Consider the following 22,200-nt stretch of genomic DNA (forward strand, 5'->3'; position numbering starts at 1 on the left):
GATTTCTTTCAATAATATTATACATTGCCAAAGATCTCAAATATATATATAATAAAGGTGTGGTCCAAATATGATCTAATAGTATTTTAAGTTAATTGAACAAGACTCACTTAATTTATTTAATTAATTAACTCATCCCTAACCAACCACCATTCATTCAAAGTTTCAAACAGATGATAACAATTACTATACATACAACACTACTTGATAAACTTACAAATAAAAAGGTCATACCAAAACTATATAAAACCAAACAAGCAATGTTCCACTTAGCTAAATATACATAACCAATTTAATGTCTAGTCTTTAACACAAACAATGCTCAACATTAAAAGGGACTAAGACAAGAGCACACCTTCCTCTCAATCTCTCTGGGTTTGTTTTATAGCATGAATACAAGCATGCATGAATGGCCCCTTTCAATCAACTAATAAAATCAATGTCTAGTCATTTAGTACAACAGTAGTACCATAAGCAACAACAATGGTAGCATGTCCCTCTTTCTAAAAACAAGTGGCCACAAATAACAACACAAAAACAAAACACTATATATATATATATATAAATACATATGTATGTGTGTATGAAATTATAATGTCATTCAAGCACTTAAACTAATAAAGAAAAGTCCACACATAGATCTAGTGAGGTTTGCATGTTTTTTTTCTTTGCTATTCCTCCAACCAACAAGCAATACAATTCATGGATAAGAGTTTTCATTTCTTTCATTTGGACACAACCTTTCTGTGTTCCCCACTCTATCCTTGCCATTCTAATCAACTTGTGCAATTATTTGAGCAAAATGATTATTTTTCTTGTTGAAACATGGATGTTTTGGGGTCTGTTTTAATTCAACACAATGTACTTTCTTATCATTGTTTTCTTGTCGAAATCTTGAGATTTTATTTTACTAACAAGTACAAATGAGTGTGATGAATCCTCCTCAGCCATACATATAAGTATATGATCTTTTTTTCGTTTTTAATTTTATAAAAAAAATAGTTTATAATTAAGAATATATATATATATTTTTTAAAAGGAAAGTTAAGTGATCTTGCTCAGCATGTGGCTTGTTATGTTGAGGATGATGCATAATTAGAGGGTGATAACTGATAAGACATGAAATACAAGCCAGTCCAAAACTTGAGTTTGAGAAACTTGATTGAAATTGGAGTCTTTATGAGTTGTTCAATCATGCTAAATTAGTTGTCATTTTTAGTGTCTTTAAAGTTTGGATTGAATACACTTAATTTCATGCTGGATTGACAATCTATATTAAAGACACTTTGAAAATAGTCCAAATTATTTAATCCAATATATATATAGAGAGATGAACGTCCATAAATAAAAAATCTATGAACATCCATTATCATTGCTGATCGGATCTACAGTGATACAGTTTTGAGATCGCAGTGATCTCAATCATTTGAGATCAATAGCAACAGTCGAAACAATATGAAACATTACACACTATTATTGTTCATCAATATCAATCATTCGATCACGATCCAAAAGCTAATAATTGAACGTCCATAGAGGATGTTCTGCATAAAGGATTTCTTTAGAGGATTTCTTATCTATGGACGTCCATAGAAGATGTTTTGCTATATATATATATATATTCATTTGCAACAATGTAAAACACAAATTTCTACTCCTTTTAGTATCACAAAATTTCCTTCTTTTCTATTTTCCCTTCCATTGTTTTCCATCAATCCCAGCACAAACATAAACAAACAGTGAAGAACATTTACAAAAGAATAGCTCTAGAGTTTAAAACAGAACAGAAGCAGTACAAAAAAAAGAGGGCCAGACTAACAAGATTAAAAACCAAAGAACCAGCCTGCTACAAACTCTATAATTCCTCTCATGAAGAGACTCTCATACATAAACAATTATACAAAACCACATCAACCGATACAACCGTGGTATTTCCATCGCAAATAAATCAGTTAAAGTCTATGTATATACTCTCTGCATCAATATAGGTTCACTACATTATTGTGCAATTGCACTTGGATTCCAACTTTGGAGGTTTAGCACTGTCGAGCTTGTTCGCGACCGAGTCATGATTTGAAACAATGGTGTTTTGGATCTTTGTATTATCTTTGAATTCTGTGACCGTGGTGTTCGTTTCAGTTTCCAGCTTTTTCTGCTTGGTCTTTTGAGGTTTCGGTGTTCGTTTGTAGGATGATGTCCATGATGAGTCCTTTTGGGTTGGCGACAGTGTTTCTGTTAGAAGGAATCGTTGGCCGAAGAGGCTCTGTTACAAACTCCTCCCTTTCCATTACCTCTGTTGCAGCCTTGTAAGCTAAATCATGAATTATGGAGCTGCAGAAGAGGATGGTATCAGTTACTTCTTCGAGTGTTAGGCTTCTTGACATGTGTCCTCTGGGCCCTTCCACCGTGATCATTGATTTCTCTGTCGAAAAGAAGGCATTCCAAATGAATGAAAACAAAGATATTGCAAGTGTGGCTACAATTGCATTGTATGAATAAACTATACTCAGAATTAAAAAGCATCATTATGTCCAGTTTCACGTGTTCAACTAGAATCTTTGGTAGAGTAAGAGGAAACAAAAGTCACAATGCTTCCATGTGTTCATTTATTACATAAGAGTAGGTGATTAGGATCAAGGACCATACCATGTGAACTTCAGCAAAAAAGTCAGTCCAGGAATATATGAAAGAAAAGGCAAGGTAAATAAGTTGAGGGAATATCATAGTTACCATGATGTTGGTCAATGGAGTAAGACTCCATTGCGGATGCCGGTGAATCTGAATCCTTCTCTAACGATGCAGGACCAGAACATTCAGGAGATACATCCATGTTGTTTCGATCACTTGAGGCAGCGGAATCACTCTGTAAATCTTGGACACCTTCAAGAGAAATTTGTAACTGTGGCATCGCCAAAGAAGGGCTTTCTGTTGGAACAGCGGACATCTCATTTCCACAAACACTATTATTAAGCATGTCTTCTTCACCAATACAAGAGGAATCTGGTATACCATGTTCTACACCTGACTCTCGAGTGCTTCTGTTGTTTCCTAATTTTTCTGAAACGCCTGCTAATCCAGTCTCGACATCATGCAAAGAGTCCACTACTGTGAAACTATCAGTACAACCGAATAAATCTCCCTCAACAACCGCTTGTGTGGAAGGCATGGACTTTGTACTACTTGATCTCATGTTTTCTAGGGAGTTGTTATGCTCGTGATCAAATGTTTCTTTTTTCCCATAAGGTTCATAGTCCACAGCATCAACAAAACCATTTAATGTTTGCTCACTTGAGACTCCAGAGTTTAAAGGCTCAGTAATTTGAGCTTTTGCATTACCAGCATTTCTCATGTGCTCTATTTCCGCTTTCCGGCTGCTTAACTGTCGTTGAAGGCGGAACTCTGATTGTCTAGATGATGCCAAGTCAACTGAAGAAGAAGGGGAAGCACTATCTCGACTAAAGCTGCGTCTCAGCACATTAGCATTGTCCCTTGTGTAAGAAGGCTCAGAACACATTATACTTGAAGCCAAGAATGCTCTTCCCTGGACAACAGGCCATTTACTGCTACTTGACCTTTGCAATAGTACTGATATACCTGTTCCCTCGGGAGTCGAAGCCCTTGGACTTGGATGAGTAACATCCCGTGGTTCTTGAAATTTACTTTCAGATTGTACAGCTTTCTCCTCTTGATAGCTCTTTGGCTGCTGATCAGAATGGACTTTGGTTAGATCAACCTCCATGTTGCAAAAAGAGCTGCTTGGCACAAAATCAGGATCCCGGTCAACATTATTTTCATGCAAACCAGGCAATTCAGAAATTTCCATGGCAGGCAGCATCTCTTCTGACAATCTATCTATTCCAGCGTGCCTCACTGACTGAGAATATTCATTTTGAGCTACAAGAAAAGCAGTTTGAGATGCCGCTTCAGAAGAAGCCAAATCATCATCAACACATTCTTGACAAACATCGGTAATTGATTCCATGTCCATAATACGGAATTGCTTTCCACATTTAGAGCAAGTCTTCAGCATTTCAAGACAATCAACCTTAGAAGGGATACCGGCAAGATATGAAGCATCAGAAGCGGGTGCTATGCATCCAGGATCCCTGAAGTTGGCAGCAGATTTTTCTTCCTCCAGATCAACTTTGTTTGACACACCTCCAACAGAATGTCCATTTTCACTTATCTCATCCATCTTGTCAAATATAAAGATTTCCTCTTGGGCGTCAAAATCCTGAGGCTTTTCCCATTCATTAACTAAATGATTCTGGTCATGATCTTCGGCCTCAACAAAATCATGAGCAACAATGACACCTAGCTCAGAGCTTGCATTACTGCTAGTTGTGACAGAAGAATTCCTTGAGAACAATGGACGATGCACACTGTTTGCCTTCCCAGTATAAAATGTGGTTGTAGGAACACTTGATAAAAGTGGTCTGAACATATTCTGGGGAGTTTTATGATGATCCTAGAAAAAGACCAAAAATCAAGCAATGTAGAGATACATAGTAAGTAAAATGAGTGAATGTGTTACCAATAGTTTTAGATGAACTACGACCATAACTGTTACAGGGGGTCAATATTTTAAAAAGCTCTCCAGAGAAATGTAAATACACAGGTTTTTCAAAAAACCAAAATGAATGATGAACTGAAGGGCATTGAGGATATAAAGAAAAGATCAATCTTAGTAAATAAGGGTCATAAAGGAAACCAAAAAACAAATATTGTGATTAAGAAAATGTCAGTGTGATTCATATTACAAGTTCCTTTGCCAAATATAATAGTAAGAAGTATAACTGCTATGCAACAGATGAGAGAGAATAGGTATGTTATTCTCTACTTCAAATCCCAGTGAGAAAGCTATTATGTGATCATCTAGTAGTTTTGCTAATTAAAAGAATTCAGTTCAATGTCATTAACATACTGAAATCTTCCAATATTTAAACATATGCATCCATGATTCTACCAATATTCTCAAAACGAAACTAAAAATAATATAGATAATCGAGAAGAATTAACAAGTAAACCGTACCACTTGTCGAAGTGCAGAATCGTAAGACCTTTTGGGAATAGAACTTGCAGATGGTGTTCTGACTGGTTTCTTAGAGAATGGTATAGCTCTGCTATTCCCAATAACTCCATTTTGTCCGCTGGATGGGCTGGAAGAGGTCTCAATGCCTACAGAGTAGAGAGAATCCACATCATCATCACCAGATGATGCTACAGAACCTTTACTGTAAGTGCTGAAGCGATCTCGTTCATGGCTATGCAGTGCGGTAGTACTTCTAGAACCAACAGGTGACATTGACAGCCTTCTGTTTCTAGGAGCAGTTGGTGACATGGACTGTCGTCCATTTCTAGATGCTGGAGACACAGCCTTGGAATTTGATGATGGCAACTCTGCCAGAGAAGTACAAAGGTTTGCAGGTGAATCAGAGGAGAAACCAGGGGGATTTGTCAGCCATCCTCGCAGCTTCGGGGAAGCAGAATTGCCACGACTTGGCCTTACTGGGGAGGTCCCCCTTCTTACAGGTGAAGATGCCTGACCACCAGAACCAGTGCTCATCCTCCTAAGAGTGGGAGTTGAAGACCGGGGAGTAGTTGCTGAAGGTTTGTTCGGTGGTGTAGAAGGTCTTCTTGAAGGCGTCGTAGGCCTTAAAGGTGTCAGACTAGAATGGGGAGCAGAAGATGGAGTTACCTTTGGTTGAGTGACACCAGTGGTAGATCGAGGTGATGGGCTCAGTCTATGCGGACTATAACTGCTTCTACTTGTCCGTTGAGCCTTCTCACTCTGCAAAAATTAACATCATATGTTTTATGCCAAAACAATACAATCCCCCTGGCCGGGTGAGAATGCTAGCAACTCATTTGCACTTACAGCAGGCGATCGAATAGAGATGGGCTGACTGTGCTGCCTTCCCCTAGGTGCTGGATTAACAGGTTGAGCCTCCTCATCATCCAAGGACCGAAAAAGAGGAGTATCAGGAGGAGTTAACAGCCTATTTCATAATAGAAACCCCTCTTTTAATAATAATAACCAATGAAACAGTTGAAAGAACACAGATGCCAAAAAAAAAAATGACCAACAAGAAAAATAAAGCTAAAGTAAGTCTTCAATTGAACCATTTATTCAAATTTTAATTGAGATCATAGAAAACAAAGACACACTCAATTAGTTCAAAAAAGTCAAAAGAATACTAACTTAATAGCTTACTAACAGAAGGCAGCTTACCAATCATAATCATTCTTCTCACCATCCACATTCAGCAACTCACTGCTCTGTCCCCCGGCACGAATGTTGACGCTGAGCTTCAAATCGGAACAGTACCTCAATCTCGCTGATGCACAGAAATGCGTCATCTTACTAAAATACCGATGACAGCTACCAACTAAACAAAGCTAAAAATCAAGAACCACAAAGAAGAAAAGCTGAGAGCTTTATTACCAATGGAGGCATTCAAATCATCAGCCGATTGTAACAAAAAGTTATCCCTCTCCCTAGACTCCATATCAGTGAACAAGGTAAGATCATCATCTTTAGTTTTCATTGGAACACTGCTCTCAAAACTCCGGCCTCTCTTGTGGTTATGCTCAGTTCTAAGCTCCCTCCCAGGGGAGCACCTCAATGCAGGCGAAGGCGGCATCTTCTACAGAACTCCTATGTTTACAAAACTATCATTCTCACGGACAAAAACACCATGTCTGATTTGAACCTGCAATCATGAACCAAATTTATAGAAACAGATGTAAGAAAACTAAAAATAAGAATCAAATTGAGAAAGAGATCAACTTCGGAGAATTCTCCTCCCTGAATTTAACAAAAACAGCACTGAGAGCAAACCAATGCCGCATTGTGACAAAACACGGGTCATTGAATTAAATACTTGAGAATTTCAACCAAAAATCCAAACTTTTGCATCCAATTCAAACAAACAACGCCAAATAAAGTCAAAAATTTTGGAAAACCCCATGCAACAGGAAACACAAACAGCCAAAAAAAACCTAAATAACAATACCCTTTGCCCAATTGCTCAAAGCCAGGAAAAATCACTTCCGAATCCCTCCACGTCTTTTTATACCTTTCCCGACCCCCAACGAGCACTGATCTCCTCTCTTAGGGCTTCCCCAACTCCGGCACAACCACTGCAAAGGCGGCACCTTTTCCCAAAACCAACCGAAATCAACTCAAATTCAAAGCCAAAAAACAACGGCATTCAACAAATGAACGGCAAACACGGCCGAGATCGGGGAGAAGAAGCCCTAATTTTGTGCAATTTAGAGGGATTCTGGTGGAATGGAGATCAAGAAAGTGAAAGAGAAAGAGTAGGAGGGAGGAGGAGGGGCCAGTGGAGCTTGTTAGGGTTTCTCTTTCTTTCTTTTCCTTTTTCTCTCTTTTTATTTTTATTTTTTATTTATTTTTTATTTTTTTTATTTTATTTTTTAGAGAAAGTTTCCCTCTAATGCAAGCTTTCTTTTTCTTTCTCTCTCAACTCCCACACTCTGCTTCTTTCTTTGCTTTGCAAATGAGACTGTTTTCTCTTTTTATTTTCCTTTTTTTTCTCATTAAGTTAATTAATTAATTAAATCAAATAAAATTACTTTATAATCCCTGGAAGATTTTGTTTTCGCTACTAAATTTTATCTATAGATAAAAAATATTTTTTTAGTTTTTGATTAAGAACGATAAAAGATGCTGAGTTAGTGGTTGTAATTTTGAAAGAATAATATAGTAAATTTTATCATTTTAAATTTTTATTGGATTACAAAGTTAGATATGGAAAAAATGAGGGATGGTTTGGAGATAGGAAGGAATTAGAGAATAGTTTATAGATTTGGTAGAACTAGAGGGAGTTGTAGGTACTTTTCCCCTTTAATTAATGATAAAAAACAATTTGGTTGTAGAAAATGTCTCATAATATATATATATATATATATTTCATGTTATATTCTTTTATTGATTTGTTAAGATGTTACCTTATATAAATATTATAATAATATTATATTTTTTATATAATTTTTTAAAATAACGAATTAATGTGATGTTGTTATTCAACTAAGTGACGTTATTTTTTGTAACTAAATTAAGAACTATCAAAGTTAGGTAAATGCTTGTTGGTATTGAAAACACAAAAAGAAAAAAACTGACTTGATTTTGCTCTAACTTTTGTTTATATATATATATATATATATCAAATCAAGAGTTGGATTTCTAGAAACAAAAATGTGAATTAGTAATTATTAATATATTTTTGTTAAAATAATTCCTTATATAGCTATATGAATTGAAATTTTATTTAAATCATTACAAAAATATGTAAGATGGATGAAAAAAATGATTTATGAAACCAACCAAATATATAAATAATAAAATACTTTTAAGATTATTCTTCATTAAATTTAATTAATTCAATCAGTTTTTTTTATTTAAATAAATTAATATGTGTGTATCTATACATAATCATATTAGCAAGTGACAAGTAAAAATGGAGCTGAGAAACAAAATAGTGGTCAAACATGGAGGTCTGCAGTGTCTGAATGCAGAAGTGGAGATGAAGATGCTCCGAAAGGAAATTGAAAAATAAATAAATAAAATGGAGAAATCAAAATTAGAGTATATATATATACTTATATATATAATAAGAGAAAAAAATAATCTAGGTACGTACCTAGATCACTGTTCTCTAGAAGCGTTTAATCACATAAATTGGATCATCATCCTACGGGTGTTTTTTAATATAAGTATTGTACATATTTAGCTGTTCACGTATATTGTGTGATATTATCGAATCGATTTTTGAGTACTATTTATAATGATCGTTGCCATCCGAATACTATGAAAAGTCTAAGAACATCCCTAAATTACTCATCCTCATATAACGAATATTTTTATCATCAGTGTGTTCGGCCTATTGCAAAAAACGCGATGTTAAACATTTAAGTATCATGAGTTCTAGCCCACTAAATATATGTGGCGTTAAACATTTAAGTATCATGAGTTCTAGCCCACTAAATATATGTGGCGGTGATAGCTTTTTACCGTGAGTACGGTTTTATAGTCCCAAATTTTACATCACTGAGTGAAAATATTTGAGTTTGATGATCAATTTTTAGTCAGTAAATATGTTCGTAACTAATTGTTCTTGTAACATTTATAAATATATATATACATGAAATATAAAAAAGTTTGGTAGAGCGAAACAAGAGTGGTCATTTTAATGTCTTGGCAGCTACTGGCTCATTTGTGCCAGAAAGAGCCCACTTACCCAACCACTCAATCAACAGGCATTTGCATATGTTTCCTTTCAAGGACTATGCCTCCTTGTTATATATATATATATATTAAAAAATTATATTATCAAGTGCACTGTATATTAGTGTACTGATGGTGGGTTGACTATTAAATTTTTTTTTTTTTTTTAAGTTTTATGATCATTGATTTTTTCAGTTATGTTGCCTTAACGGTGAAGTTGTATATGCAAATACACTGATTGTTGTGATTTTTTTTTATATTTAATCTATAAATAATGTGTGTTTATTTTTTATTATTGCACCTGAATCATGTAGTTGAAAAGACTTGAATCATCGAATTTTGTGAGTACAAGTTAAATGCTTTTAATTATTCAGATTTTACTTATATGATAATTCCTTATATATCTGTTTAATGCTGAATAATTTATACAATATACCCTAAAAAAACTATATTCATTTATATATTATTATTAAACATTTGTATTTATTTATTTATTTTTATTGCTTGGGAGGTCTACTCTATATCTTGCCCTCATGAGAAACCAAAGTCTCAAAAACCAGTGTTAAAGCTTTATATATTCACCATTTAATTTTAATTTTTTTAAAAAAAATTAATTTCTTATAAAAAAAAAGAATATATAATCAAATGAGAATCTTGTAGAAGTATTCAAGTGATATATATTTTAATTATACATATAATTCTGTTTTTTATCATATAAAACTCATGATAATTTGCCTATATATATATATATATATATTAATACATACATATAAAATGCTGCATAAAAATAGAAATTTTGTTTACTGGATTAAATCAAATTATAATGTGTTTTCAAAATAAAATAATTACAAAAATATGAAAAAGTTAAAAAGAGAAAAAAGTGAGTCTTTATAAAAATTAAAAATAAACAAATAAATAAAAATAAGAAACATGAAGAATCCAAGCAAAGTACCTTATAAATGAGTGCTTGAAGGATTGCCAGGCTTGTGCTAGCTTGCACTGATGCTGATTATTATATAGACAATTGCACTTGTTGTTGTGTTTGTGGGGCCTTTTATTAATAATTATTTTTCTTTTACATAAAATAAATATATGTTCATTTATAGTATAATTAGTGTTAAGTAGACCCACTAATCCTTGAGTGAGACAAAATTTAAAAATTAAAAATTACAAATTACAAATCAAGTGAATTATGTAAAGGACCACAGTGCACCTACTTTTTTCAACTTATTTATTTATTTAAATGGAGTGTATCTATTGATTAAAACTCAAATAAATGGTTTTGGTACAGGGTGCACAAATTTTGAGGAATTTAATTTTTTTAATAATTAATTACTCATAAAACATGAGAATAATTGGGTTATAAATAATATAAATTAATCATCGACAGGGTAGCAAAGAGGTAAAACACTTACTCTAATGTGAAAAAAATCGAGTTTGACTCTCACTCAATGCATAGTTGAGACATATTAATTAAAATATGTGCGTACGAATGATTTATCCACATTATTTAAAAAAATAATCAAAATATTCTTTATTTGATAAGAATATAAGTATTGTATTTGATTTATTTTCATGCATTGCTTTAAGAATAAAGTTATGCATAGTTATCATGATAATTAATATATATATATATATATATAACTATGCGTCTTTTTCCGGCGTCTGCAAATCCAGCTCCCCTAAAATTTTAACTTGAATCCTCTGCACGTCCACAAATGATATTTAGTATATATATTGCTAATATCATTCACCCTTTTTTAAAAAAAGGACTTCAAAAATAAACTCAGGAATCTTTGGAACTTGCACATTAAGATATAGTTGAATCATTGATCTTAGCCCTATTTGTATTTAAACACAATTATTAATTTTTATCAGTGTTTTTTATCTTGATAATATATATATATATATATTAAAACTAAAGAGCTTATTCCATCACTTTATGTTAGAATGTAGCAAGCAATCACTGTTACAAAGTCCAATCAACAAAATACTTTGTTGCATTAGATGCTCAAGGAAAGGCAATGAAATAAAATGGTGATTAATAGTTAATTAAGACTTAATGATGAATTAGGACAGAATATTTTGGTTTGGATTAAACCATACTCTAACAATAGCCCCCACAAAAAAAAAAATAAATAAATAAATAAAGTGCACCAATCTCTCATTAGACTTATTAATGGCATATGTTAATCCAAGGCCAAATAATTTGCTTTGCCAAACATCATGTATTTATTATATAAATCTTTGTCATTATCTACTCTAATCGACAACGATATGATTGAGACTATTAAACTTTGTTTATAATCATGTCTTAACAATGAGATTAACATCACAACTATCACAATTTGAAGAAGACCTTTTCATTTCTTATTTTGATGGGACACTCATCTTTCTTCTTTGTTATTTAACAATATTGAATTTATAAAAACAAAAGAGGCAGGAGAGGACACAAAAATATTCAATAATAATAAAAAAAAATCATTATAGGCTTTTGGTGAGACGGTACTAGACCTACAATATAAAGTTTGGTATACATAAATTTTTTTGATTTGATTTGAAATGCACTGAATACAATAATACTAAAAATATCATGTTATTAGAATGAGTTTGTAAATCATTCCCCATGTTAACAAGATGAAGACACGCAGACAAACTCTTTTTCTCCTATGTGCACCGCTTTGTTTGTAAATGCGCTTATTGCAAAAAAAGAAAAAAAAAACCATTAAAATGCTCTAAAAGCTTGGGCATGTTATCTGCAACAAAAAAAAACTTTAACAATTAATAATTTTGTTATATAATTTAAAAGCTCTTTAGATTGTGGAAGGTACCTAGTTCTAGATTGATTAAAGCTTTTATTATATGCAGAGGATAGGATGATTTATTACAGAGTAAAAATAAGTATGTGTTTGGATGCAAAATAATTTATTATACATATTATTTTTTTTAAAAGTAATTTATGTAAATTTGATGCCTAACAAGCCAAAGTACTCAGTTGTTGGCATGAGCTTATTGCCCACAATGTAACTTATAAAGTCTGAGCAGCTTGTTAAGATCTTTCATACATTTTTATTTGAGATGCCGAAAATTCATGAAGGCAGTAAACTGTTGCCTTCACTTTTATGTCAATCTGTTGCAAGTGAGGAGCATAGGAAATCCATAAATTAACTACCTTCGGCCACTGATTTTCATCGCTGCATAAACACTCAAGGTAAGTATATCCTCGGCTTTAGATTCTCTGAAATAATCAGAGGATGGAAAACTGCAAAACATTTGTTTTTTATCTTGTCAAGATTGTTGCCAAGATTGATGAAACAACTCTATTTTTCTCGGGGCTGATATCGGTAATTGTTATCGGACAAGAAGATGAAGATCTTTCCTTGGCATCGAGGATTCGGGAAGTTCGATCTCCATGACATCTACTAAAAGATCACCATGTTCTTTAAGTAAGGAGTCATGTTATGGACTAATTAAGTGCAAGCCTGAGCTCAAGTGCAGTAAGTCAAAATTGCTGCATAAAATTTAATTCACTAAGAACATCACAGCACAAATGCAGCAATGGATTATTATTCAAAATAAGCAAATGCTGACAAGTTCTGTTCTTGATTTGCAGGGAAATATTTGTTGTGAAACTTTTAGTTGAATCATGTCATAACCAAAAAACATGTATCTGATAAATATTTGCAGTAATTAAGAAATTGAATGCTTCTATGAAGCTTTTAAATCCAGCTAGAATTTTTTTAACATAAACTTTAGTTTCAGTATGAGAAATGCATAATGCTGTCAATTTATAGCATCAGCATTTATCTTTATTAAATTACTTTGAAAAAAAAAGGTGATTCTTAATGAAAAGATGAAAGTAAAACAAGCAGGGACATAACAAATAGGACTAACATAAAGATTAACAAACTCTAATCCTTTACTGAACATTAATTGTTATACAAATTTTCAGTACTAACAAACTCAAACAAACATGCAAAAGCCCTTCAGTAGTTACACAACAATGAAGCTTCCATACTGAAGTCATGAAGAAAATATGATAGAAAATTGCATTGCATTTGGAAATAACATAACAAATTAACAAAAATCAATCTTTACTGAAGATAAAAAGATACATACCCTTTCATTCCTACAGTAGACACAATACCAAAATAATATATAGGACTAAAACCTTTAAGAAACAATTACCCTCTCAGATTTAGATGTTTTACTGGATGTGGGTCTTGGCTCAGCTCATATCCAACATATATAACAAAATAAAACTTGTTAAACATGCTATACATTAAAAAAAATTCACTTAAAAAACAAGTGAAATGCATTTGTGACTTATCAAATGATTTCATAACTTAGCGGTATTAGTCCCATCACAAAAAGCAGGCGTGAAACATTTAACAGAATTCAAGTTTCGAGTCTTGTTAGACGCAATAATTGTAATAGGTCCCCGGTTGTAGATGTATATTTTCTACTTAATCCTTATATCGTTGTATGAGAAGAGCGGTTAGATGATCAATTTTGAGTCTGTGCATACGTACAACATGATATATAGAATTTGTCGCTTTCAGAGAAAAAAAAAAACAAAACTGGTGACTTCTCCACTTCACAAACTAAGCTCCCTTGCTAAATTGTGGTGCTGGTTAAAGCCCCATTGAATCATCTGACCAAAATTAATGGACCCAATTGGAACCCTAGAATCTAATCTCATCAACACCTAAGCTATTTTCAAGATCAGTGAGCATCTATCATGCAACATTGTTATTTCAAGATCATTGCCTTTTCTTTCGGTTATGGTTACCAGTATTTAATTTAATTATAACATTGTTATGTTTTTTTTAATACCGAGTGAAACAGAAAAAAACATCCTAAACAATAAATTCAGTACCAACAGATAAAAATATTATTAATATGTTAGTTTTCTGTCATATATTATACTCTTTTTGGTATTTTAGGCTTATTTTATTTTAAGTATTTTAATTTTTTTCATTTGTCTATTTAAAAATTCTATGAAGTATTAAATATTATTTCTCTAAATTTATTCCTATAATTTTAAAACTTTCAATAAATTATATTAAACTACATATTTGTTTAAATATATTTTTAATAAAAATAAAATTTTAAAAATTAATATATTTTTAATACAAATAAATTTTAAAAAATTAATATAATTTTTATAAAATTTAAATTATCAATTAATTTTAACTAATTATTTTAATTTATATAACAAATAATGAACAAATAGCCATTCTTAAGTTTGGTTATTTACAAAAGCTTAATGAGTTTGAGTTTTTCACAGAATGTCCATTTTTTTCGACATCATATTTTTTTACGTCCTTTTTGTCGTAATGTTATGTAAACGCTTTATAATTTTTTTAAAGCTGAAACACATAACATTAAATGATTAAATATTAAAGCAGATGAAAGTCAAATATTAAATAAACACTTATATAATTATACGAAAACTCATTGAAGTATATATTGTAAAATAGAATAATATGATAGAAGCTATATAACTAAAAAATAATAGGTCTAGAAAAAAAACTATCTGATAAATTTAAATATTAAATATATGTATGGAATATTTTGAAATTTTTAAAGACTTATAATTAATTTTTTTCCATTGCAGATCTTCCACTTATTTTGGTTAAAATGGATAAGTAAAAAAACCCGAAAGTAATTTTATTTTAATTTCTTTAACTTAAAAAAAAAATCATCTGATAAGTACTACACTGTAGATCTTCCACGTATTTTGGTTGCACGAAAGTGGTGTACATCCTCCCAACCACCAAATCAAGCCAAAAAAAAAAAGTCAAAACAATGGGCAGCTTCACGTAACCCAAGACGTAGATCCATAAAAGAGATCCAGCGATGTCGACACGCGGCGAGATCTCATCCGTCCAATCTTAAGCTTTAATGACCGTTGGATACAAAGATCAGACGGTTAGGATGATCCGAACTAACTCGTTGGTTTGCGCGTGGGGCCTATAAATAACGCGGCGAAAGAGTGAGCGATTCGTCGAATCGGTCGCGCTGGTTGCTGACTCACTCGCTGACGCGGATCGGGCGGAAGAGAACGAGGAGAAGAAGAGCTGCGGGGGGGATTAGGGTTTCGAATTCTAGGGTTTTTAGGCGAAGGGGGAGGCTTCGTTTGAGATCGAGTGGATTCGGGTTTGGATTCCTGGACGCAATTTTCGGTAAATTTTGAGCTTTCTTGCGATTTCTTGGTTGTGATTTCTCTCATTCTCGCTGTTTAGGGTTTGCTCTGGGGGAATCGGAGATAGAGGGTGAGGTAGGGGTTGGTTTTCAAACAATTTGATTCTTTTGGGTGGTGGTTCGGCGTTGGGGGTGGTGGGATTGGAGGTGGATTAGGGTTAGGGTTTCGTGTTGGCTGTTGGATTACGGTTGAATTTTTTTTTGCGGTGTTTGGTGGATTGGGGGTCTCTTGGGCCATTGTTTGTCTCTGGACTAGACTTTTGCATCAGTGGAGGGAAAATTGTTCAGCAGCTAGGGCTTTGTTGGTGTGGTGTTAGTCTGGATCTACTTTGATTCTTTTTGCAATTTTGATCTGAATCGAGCGGCAGAGGCTGTTCAGTGGTCTTTAATTTTTAGCCTTTTGTGAAGTTCTGGCTTTTCTTATTCATTGAAAGTTATATTGAGATCTTGATACACGGAAATCACAAACTAATCATTTGTAAATTAGAAGGGGGCACAAATTGTCTGGATTCTGAAAGAAGTGATCTTGGTGGGGAATTTGAATTCCAAGAGACAAGCTTCACAAAAAGGTGAAATTTGGAGTATTTACTAGTATTAGATGGTGTTGAAGTGATTATGGCATGCATTGCACGCTAAAGTTTCTTGAATTGGATCTATGGCACAGACTGTTCTTGTGGAATATACTGAAGAGAAAGAGTTGAAGAGGAAATCAAGGGATCTTTCGTTTGTAATGATGGGTAAATCGCAGAAGTTTTCGAAAGGGTACAATTCTGGTTTTGTTCCGGATTACCGTCATACTGTGGAGACCATGGGGGATTCGGAGGGGTTTGATTACTTGGGTGGGGTGGACTGTGAGGAATTTTGCCCGCCAAAGAGGAAATGCATTAGTTTAAATGAGGATAGACTCGATGTTTGCAGTGTTCCAACGGAAGTTATTTCTCTGTCCAAGCTGTCAGCTGCTGAGAGAAAGGAGTTGCAGATGAGATTTACAGAAGAGCTCCAGCAGGTCCAAGCAGTTCATAAGAGGATACTGTCTATGAGTGTGAAAGGTGGAAATGCAATTTCAGTTTCATCAATCAATCAAGGTCATAGCAATAAAAGGGATTCTGCTGCACAGAATGGTGCCAATTTAAAGCGTGGGGTTACAGGAAGGTTTGTATCAGCAAAGCGGGCTCCTGCTATTCCTCCTGTTAGCAGTTCTCATGCCATGTTGATGAAGCAGTGTGAGGTGATTCTTAAGCGTGTGATGTCTCACCAATATGGATGGGTGTTCAATACACCAGTTGATGTGGTTAAGTTGAACATTCCAGATTACCACACAATTATTAAGCATCCAATGGATCTTGGCACAGTCAAGAGTAAAATTGCTTCCAGTGCCTATTCTAGCCCATGGGATTTTCTCGCAGATGTAAGACTTACCTTCACTAATGCAATGACATACAACCCTCCAGGCAATGATGTCCATGGAATGGCAGATACTCTGAGCAAGTTTTTTGAAGCGAGGTGGAAGTCTGTTGAGAAAAAGTTGGCCACAGCTGATATAAGGAACAAAAAACAAGAAGCAACCAAGCCAGTACAGCTGCAAAAGAATAGGAAAGCCTCGCCCATGAGGAATAAAACTTTTGATCCTGCAATTGCCAAGCCCAAGATGACAGATGAGGAGAAAATTAGTCTTGGCAGGCATGTGGAGTCATTGCTATCTGACATGCCTGTGCACATTGTCGAGTTTTTGAGAAGGCATTGTGATCCTTCAAATCAGTCAAGTGAGGATGGTGTTGAGATTGATTTTGCTACCCTCAGTGATGATACGTTGTTTGAGTTGAGGCAGCTTTTAGATGATGACTTGCAGAAGGAGCAAACTGGTCAGCCTGCGACAACCAAGGCTTGTGAGATGGAGGTAACTCTTTTGATTAAGCTTATCGATCATCATTTTAACATTTTAATTCTGAAGATGATATCAATAGCTACTTTCTTTCTTCTTTCTGCAGATGTTGAATGAATATGGCACTAGCAACTCACCAATGAACCATCCTTCCAAAGGTTTTTTCTAACTCTTAATTCAGATACTTATCCTAGTTAAATGTCCTTTATTAATTCCCTTGTCTTGTTCCTGGTGCTAGCGCAGGCATGGAACCTGCTGATGAAGATGTAGACATTGGTGGTAATGATCCTCCTATTCCATGCTATCCTCCTCTTGAGATTGAGAAAGATGCAGCACTCAAAAGCAGCAAATGCAGCAGTTCAAGCAGTTCCAGTAGTGATTCCGACTCTTCCAGCGGTGTGTGCTTCTTTATTGTCCTTTATTTTTTTTTATCTTTTATTTGTATGGTTCCTCAGAAATATGTCCTGGGACCATTTGTCTATCTAGCTGTATTTTGTAGTTCATTGCTTCCTTCTGTAATGTGGATCAGATTTAAATCTTTTACATGCTTTGTCTACTTTGTGGCCTCAATGTTATTGAACCTTTTTTGATATCATTGTTTTGCTTGTGGATTATTTTCTCGAAATTAGTTTCTATTGAAGTTTAGGTTATTTTTCATTCTTTGACTCTCTCTAAGATTTTTTATAATACATGTTGATATAATGCTAGGATATGTGCCACTGGTGGTATGTCCTCCAACAGTTATCTCGGTTAGTGTACTTGACCTAGGACTGGTTTTTTTTGGATTGTGACAGAACCTGATTTTACACAATACCCTTAACAACTTAATCATCCATTGTCAATTTTATAAAACTCTTCATTGATAAACTCTCTTTTTTTCTCACCATCTATTGCCTATTTTGGACGGATGCTTAATTTTAATCGTTATAAAGGCTTATTTGAATGCTAGAAAGAAGGGATAAATTGTGCTGCATAGGAAGAGATATCTATTAAAATAGTTTGATAGTGAAATTTGTCTTGAACTAAATGGGCCAATCCTGTGGAATGAATGACTTCTGATTTCTTGTATGTTTTGATGTTTTTTGATCATTCTTCACCCTGTAGATTTTGGAGTTGGCTTGCCATATAACCTAATTGGGATTGATGTTCTGCATGTGATCTCTGTTTAGTGTTGCTGTTCAGAGCTGGACTTATGCTCTTAAGTTGGATACTGCATTTTATACACTTTGGTGACTTGCTTAATTTATTTTTCTGGTTTGTTAAATAGTGTGGTATTGGTTTTCGATGTGAGAGACGTGTTGTTTCTGCTCCTATTCATGATATCACGATGATAAGTTTTTGAGTTGTATAAATGTACTCTTTTAATAGCTGATGTCACTACCTTCAGGTAAGTTTGAGCCACAATTCCATGAGAAAGTAAAAAGTTGTCCTCTGGATGTATGAGCCGGATTTTTTTTAAAACCGTATAGGCCAGGTTGAGGAAGTAGATCCATATACATTGATCTGCTTCTAGTGTCCACAAAAAGTGTTCTCAGCTGGTTTGCAGGCATTGCCAATTGATTATTTAAGTCACTCTCTTCTGTAATCTTGCATTATTTTAGGTTAAAGGGTCTGCCATATTATTCATCTGTCTTACCCTACTATGTTTAACTGGTGTACTGGCTTTTTCAATGAGGTGATTTAGTTACCATCTTTGTTTTACATCTTTCATTCTTTTTAAAGATTAAATTGTTCTCATAAATACTGAAGAATAGCACACAAATGCTCAGGTACTTGAAAACCAATTTCAATATACCTCTTTTATTTTACAATTTTCTTCGGCTGAGTTTAATTTGATGCGGGTTCTTTTAGCGGAAGGATAGGAGTGCTCTTTTGCACTGAACTTTGATTGTCATATTATTCAAATTTTAAAAAAATCAGCTGGTTTTGCCATGTGGATTTTTGCTTAGGCTCTCAACTCTCAATCCAGTTCTTTTTTTCTCACTGTGGTTTAGCTTCTATTATCTTGAACTTCAGTGTTAATTATTGTCCCATTTATATTGTAATGACATTTTTTTTTTCTTTTATGGTTCTGCAGATTCAGACTCTGGAAGTTCGTCTGGAAGCGACTCAGATGCTCAAATAACTAGTCCACCAAAAACTGCCAAGGTATTTAGCAGTGATTATTTGGTAGAATGTTCATCATCTTAATATTCTTATATTTTGGCATAAAATGTTCATTTCTTATATAGATTTGAAATTTTCCTTTAAGAGTATGTATACCTACTTGGTTTTTCCTCCTGAGTTTTGTGCTCTTACAGAGCATTAATTATCCATGTTCTAGTCATCATTACCTGGGCATATCCAGGTGTGGTATTTGGTTTAAGACTTTGGTGTCACATATCCCCTTTTTTTTCTTTTTTTAGGGGCTATCTAAGTTTGCTTGAAACTGCCTTTTTTCCCCTTATCTTTTAAAACCCTCCATATCTTTTTTCTTTCTTTTTGTTTTTTAAATCTCTCTAAATACTGTTGATTCCTTATTGTATTCACTTGAGATATATATTCAAATACTTGGATACTAGACTCCTGTAACTTTGTCCTAACATGGTCTTATAGGAACATGTTCAGCCAGAGTCAGTTATCACCAAAGGAAAGAGTGATATGCATTCTCTTGATGTGAACGGTGAGCTCTTAATCTACCTCTGACCTTTTCATTGAATACTTTGTTTGGCTTTTGCTTCCTACTGTTGTGTAGGTTGTAATATTCGTAAAAATCACAGGATCTGTCGATGGTCTGGATCAATTTAAACAAGACACTCATCCTATAACAGTATCTGTTGATATGAATGGAAATAAAGAGGGTAAGCATGAAATTTGAGAAGCAAATCGAGGTCTTGCCATTTAATTTGCGCAGATCTCCTCATCTTTTCCCTATGAAAATTTTAGGGGAGAATGCTCCATGTGAGAGGCAGGTCTCCCCAGATAAGCTCTACCGAGCTGCTTTATTGAGGAGTCGTTTTGCTGATACAATACTCAAAGCCCGTGAGAAGGCACTTGACCAGGTTTGTTGCAAAAGTAAAATTTTCTCAAGCTATTTGGTGAATTTGTAATTTTGTATCCTATTTAATTTTCTTGAGTTGGCTTGTGGCTGACTTTAATAATGTCAGGGTGAAAAGCTGGATCCTGAAAAGCTGCGACGTGAAAAGGAGGAACTTGAAAGGCAGCAAAGGGAAGGTAATGTATCTTTCCTCCGGTAATCTTATTATTTCATTCCATAATTGATGTTTTGCCTTGTGCTTTTACTTATCATTTCACCATTTATGGAAGCAGAAAAGGCTAGATTACAAGCCGAAGCTAAAGCTGCTGAGGAAGTGCGCAGGCGTGCCGAAGCAGAAGCCGCTGCAGAAGCCAAGAGAAAAAGGGAGCTTGAGAGAGAGGCTGCGCGGCAGGCCTTGCTAAAGGTTAATTGTGCAACTCTTTTGCTAAGTGTATGGTTCTTCTCATTTCCTGTTATTAACCGATCATTCGAAGCACAATGCAGGTGGAAAAGACAGTGGAGATCAATGAGAACAGTTTGATTCTCCATGACCTTGAAATGCTTCGGACAGTACCAGCAGAAAACGGCTCTGAATCCTCCATCATCAACGAGACAAGCCCAGACATTTCTCCGGACAGCTTGTTCAACCTCGGAGGTGGCAATGCATTGGAGCAACTTGGATTGTATATAAAGCCAGATGACGAAGAAGAGGAAGAAGGCGAGCCGGGTAATTCTCCTATGCATGATGACAACCCGGAGGAAGGCGAGATTGATTAATCAGTGTCTTTCTCTGAATCAACAGATCTCTTGCTTGATGAACAATGATAGAGTTTTATTAGTTTTCTTCTTTCCCTTTGTGTGTGTGTGTGTGTGTGTGTGTGTGGCTGTGATTTTGACAGCCTTCAATTTTGGGAAGTTTTACATGGTATTGTTGGATAGACCTCCAAAAATCACTCTCTGGATGCATTGGAAACAGGATATTATTTTATTTATATGATATCTTGGTGGGACTTTAATCAAATTGTTCCTCAGGTTACAACTGCCACCTTCTGAAGGATATGATCACTTTCTTCAGAGTTTTGTGTGTGCTTTCAACAACTCTTGAATCGATATCAATTGCTTTCACGTTTATCTCTCTGGATATGTACTTCAGAGGCTAAGAATGGCTCTCAGGTCAAGTTGAGTTTTTCTTTCATTATTTTAATTCATATTTAATGATTAGCTCATTAAACTCTTCAAACCAATATGTAATGTTTTTTAGCCAGGGTCACTCACACGTCATCTCATATATATTTTTTTAATTATGAAAGGCTGATTAGTTGCCCACACTTGCAACTTTTTCTTGCTTAAAAGACCAGAATTCTTGTGAATTACTCAATGTCATACATCCAGGATAATTGAGTGAAAATATATATATATATATATATATAGGAAACTTAATCTGAATTGCTGTGTGCGGTGAAAGAGTGTTTGGTTTTTTTTTTTAAATTGTTTTTTAATAAGATGTGCAAATGAGTTTCGACGGTTTAAATTGCATTTTATCACACATAGTTGTTATTTTGTACTCTCTTCGTTCTTTTTTATTTATCGTAATTAATCAAATTTCGCATACAAATAAATTTAGTTATTTAATAAATTTTTATAAAATATTTGTTATTTTCATAATATTACCCCTTAATTTATATTTAATTTTAAAAATAGAATTAAATAGAGTATTAGAGTAATTTTAGAAAATAAATAAATAAATACCTCTTCATATTTAAAAAAATAGGGAAATTAATTGCTCACCCTCGTAATTTTCAAAACTTCCCAAAACCTCCAACTTTTGCACAGACTTCGGACAAT

The 22,200-nt window shown here is 34.0% G+C and overlaps 2 protein-coding genes across 4 annotated transcripts; one reads left to right on the plus strand and one right to left on the minus strand.

The window, feature by feature from the left end:
* Positions 1-1,797: 1,797 nt before the first annotated feature.
* LOC120270435 lies at positions 1,798-7,444 on the minus strand. The gene is made up of 7 exons (XM_039277438.1): positions 7,080-7,444; positions 6,446-6,713; positions 6,233-6,338; positions 5,879-5,999; positions 5,033-5,791; positions 2,731-4,468; positions 1,798-2,422 (listed from the first exon to the last, which is right to left on the minus strand). The coding sequence occupies exons 2-7, from the start codon at positions 6,642-6,644 to the stop codon at positions 2,136-2,138; spliced, it is 3,210 nt and encodes a 1,069-aa protein (XP_039133372.1). The 5' UTR covers positions 6,645-6,713; positions 7,080-7,444; the 3' UTR covers positions 1,798-2,135.
* A 7,832-nt stretch (positions 7,445-15,276) lies between these two features.
* Positions 15,277-21,305, plus strand: LOC120270422 (transcription factor GTE9). Of its 3 annotated transcripts, none has more exons than XM_039277427.1 (11): positions 15,277-16,026; positions 16,122-17,354; positions 17,446-17,497; positions 17,583-17,735; positions 19,417-19,487; positions 19,935-20,001; positions 20,099-20,179; positions 20,265-20,380; positions 20,486-20,552; positions 20,649-20,779; positions 20,860-21,305. In XM_039277427.1, the coding sequence occupies exons 2-11, from the start codon at positions 16,188-16,190 to the stop codon at positions 21,130-21,132; spliced, it is 2,178 nt and encodes a 725-aa protein (XP_039133361.1). In that variant the 5' UTR covers positions 15,277-16,026; positions 16,122-16,187; the 3' UTR covers positions 21,133-21,305. The 3 variants fall into 3 exon arrangements, with proteins under 3 accessions (XP_039133361.1, XP_039133360.1, XP_039133359.1); XM_039277426.1 differs by having other exon boundaries at positions 15,277-15,412; positions 15,499-17,354; XM_039277425.1 differs by having other exon boundaries at positions 15,277-17,354.
* Positions 21,306-22,200: the final 895 nt, after the last annotated feature.

The sequence above is a fragment of the Dioscorea cayenensis genome, chromosome 10, assembly GCF_009730915.1.
Source record: "Dioscorea cayenensis subsp. rotundata cultivar TDr96_F1 chromosome 10, TDr96_F1_v2_PseudoChromosome.rev07_lg8_w22 25.fasta, whole genome shotgun sequence".
Lineage (NCBI taxonomy): Eukaryota > Viridiplantae > Streptophyta > Magnoliopsida > Dioscoreales > Dioscoreaceae > Dioscorea > Dioscorea cayenensis.

Coding starts and splice junctions, on each gene's coding strand:
- LOC120270435 (XM_039277438.1), bottom strand. CDS start 6,644: ATGCCGCCTTCGCCTGCATTGAGGTGCTCCCCTGGGAGGGAGCTTAGA. Junction 6,339..6,445: donor TGATTTGAATGCCTCCATTG/GTAATAAAGCTC, acceptor TCTGTGCATCAG/CGAGATTGAGGTACTGTTCC. Junction 4,469..5,032: donor ATTCTGCACTTCGACAAGTG/GTACGGTTTACT, acceptor GTCTTTTTCTAG/GATCATCATAAAACTCCCCA.
- LOC120270422 (XM_039277425.1), top strand. CDS start 16,113: ATGGCACAGACTGTTCTTGTGGAATATACTGAAGAGAAAGAGTTGAAG. Junction 17,498..17,582: donor AATGAACCATCCTTCCAAAG/GTTTTTTCTAAC, acceptor GTGCTAGCGCAG/GCATGGAACCTGCTGATGAA. Junction 17,736..19,416: donor TGATTCCGACTCTTCCAGCG/GTGTGTGCTTCT, acceptor ATGGTTCTGCAG/ATTCAGACTCTGGAAGTTCG.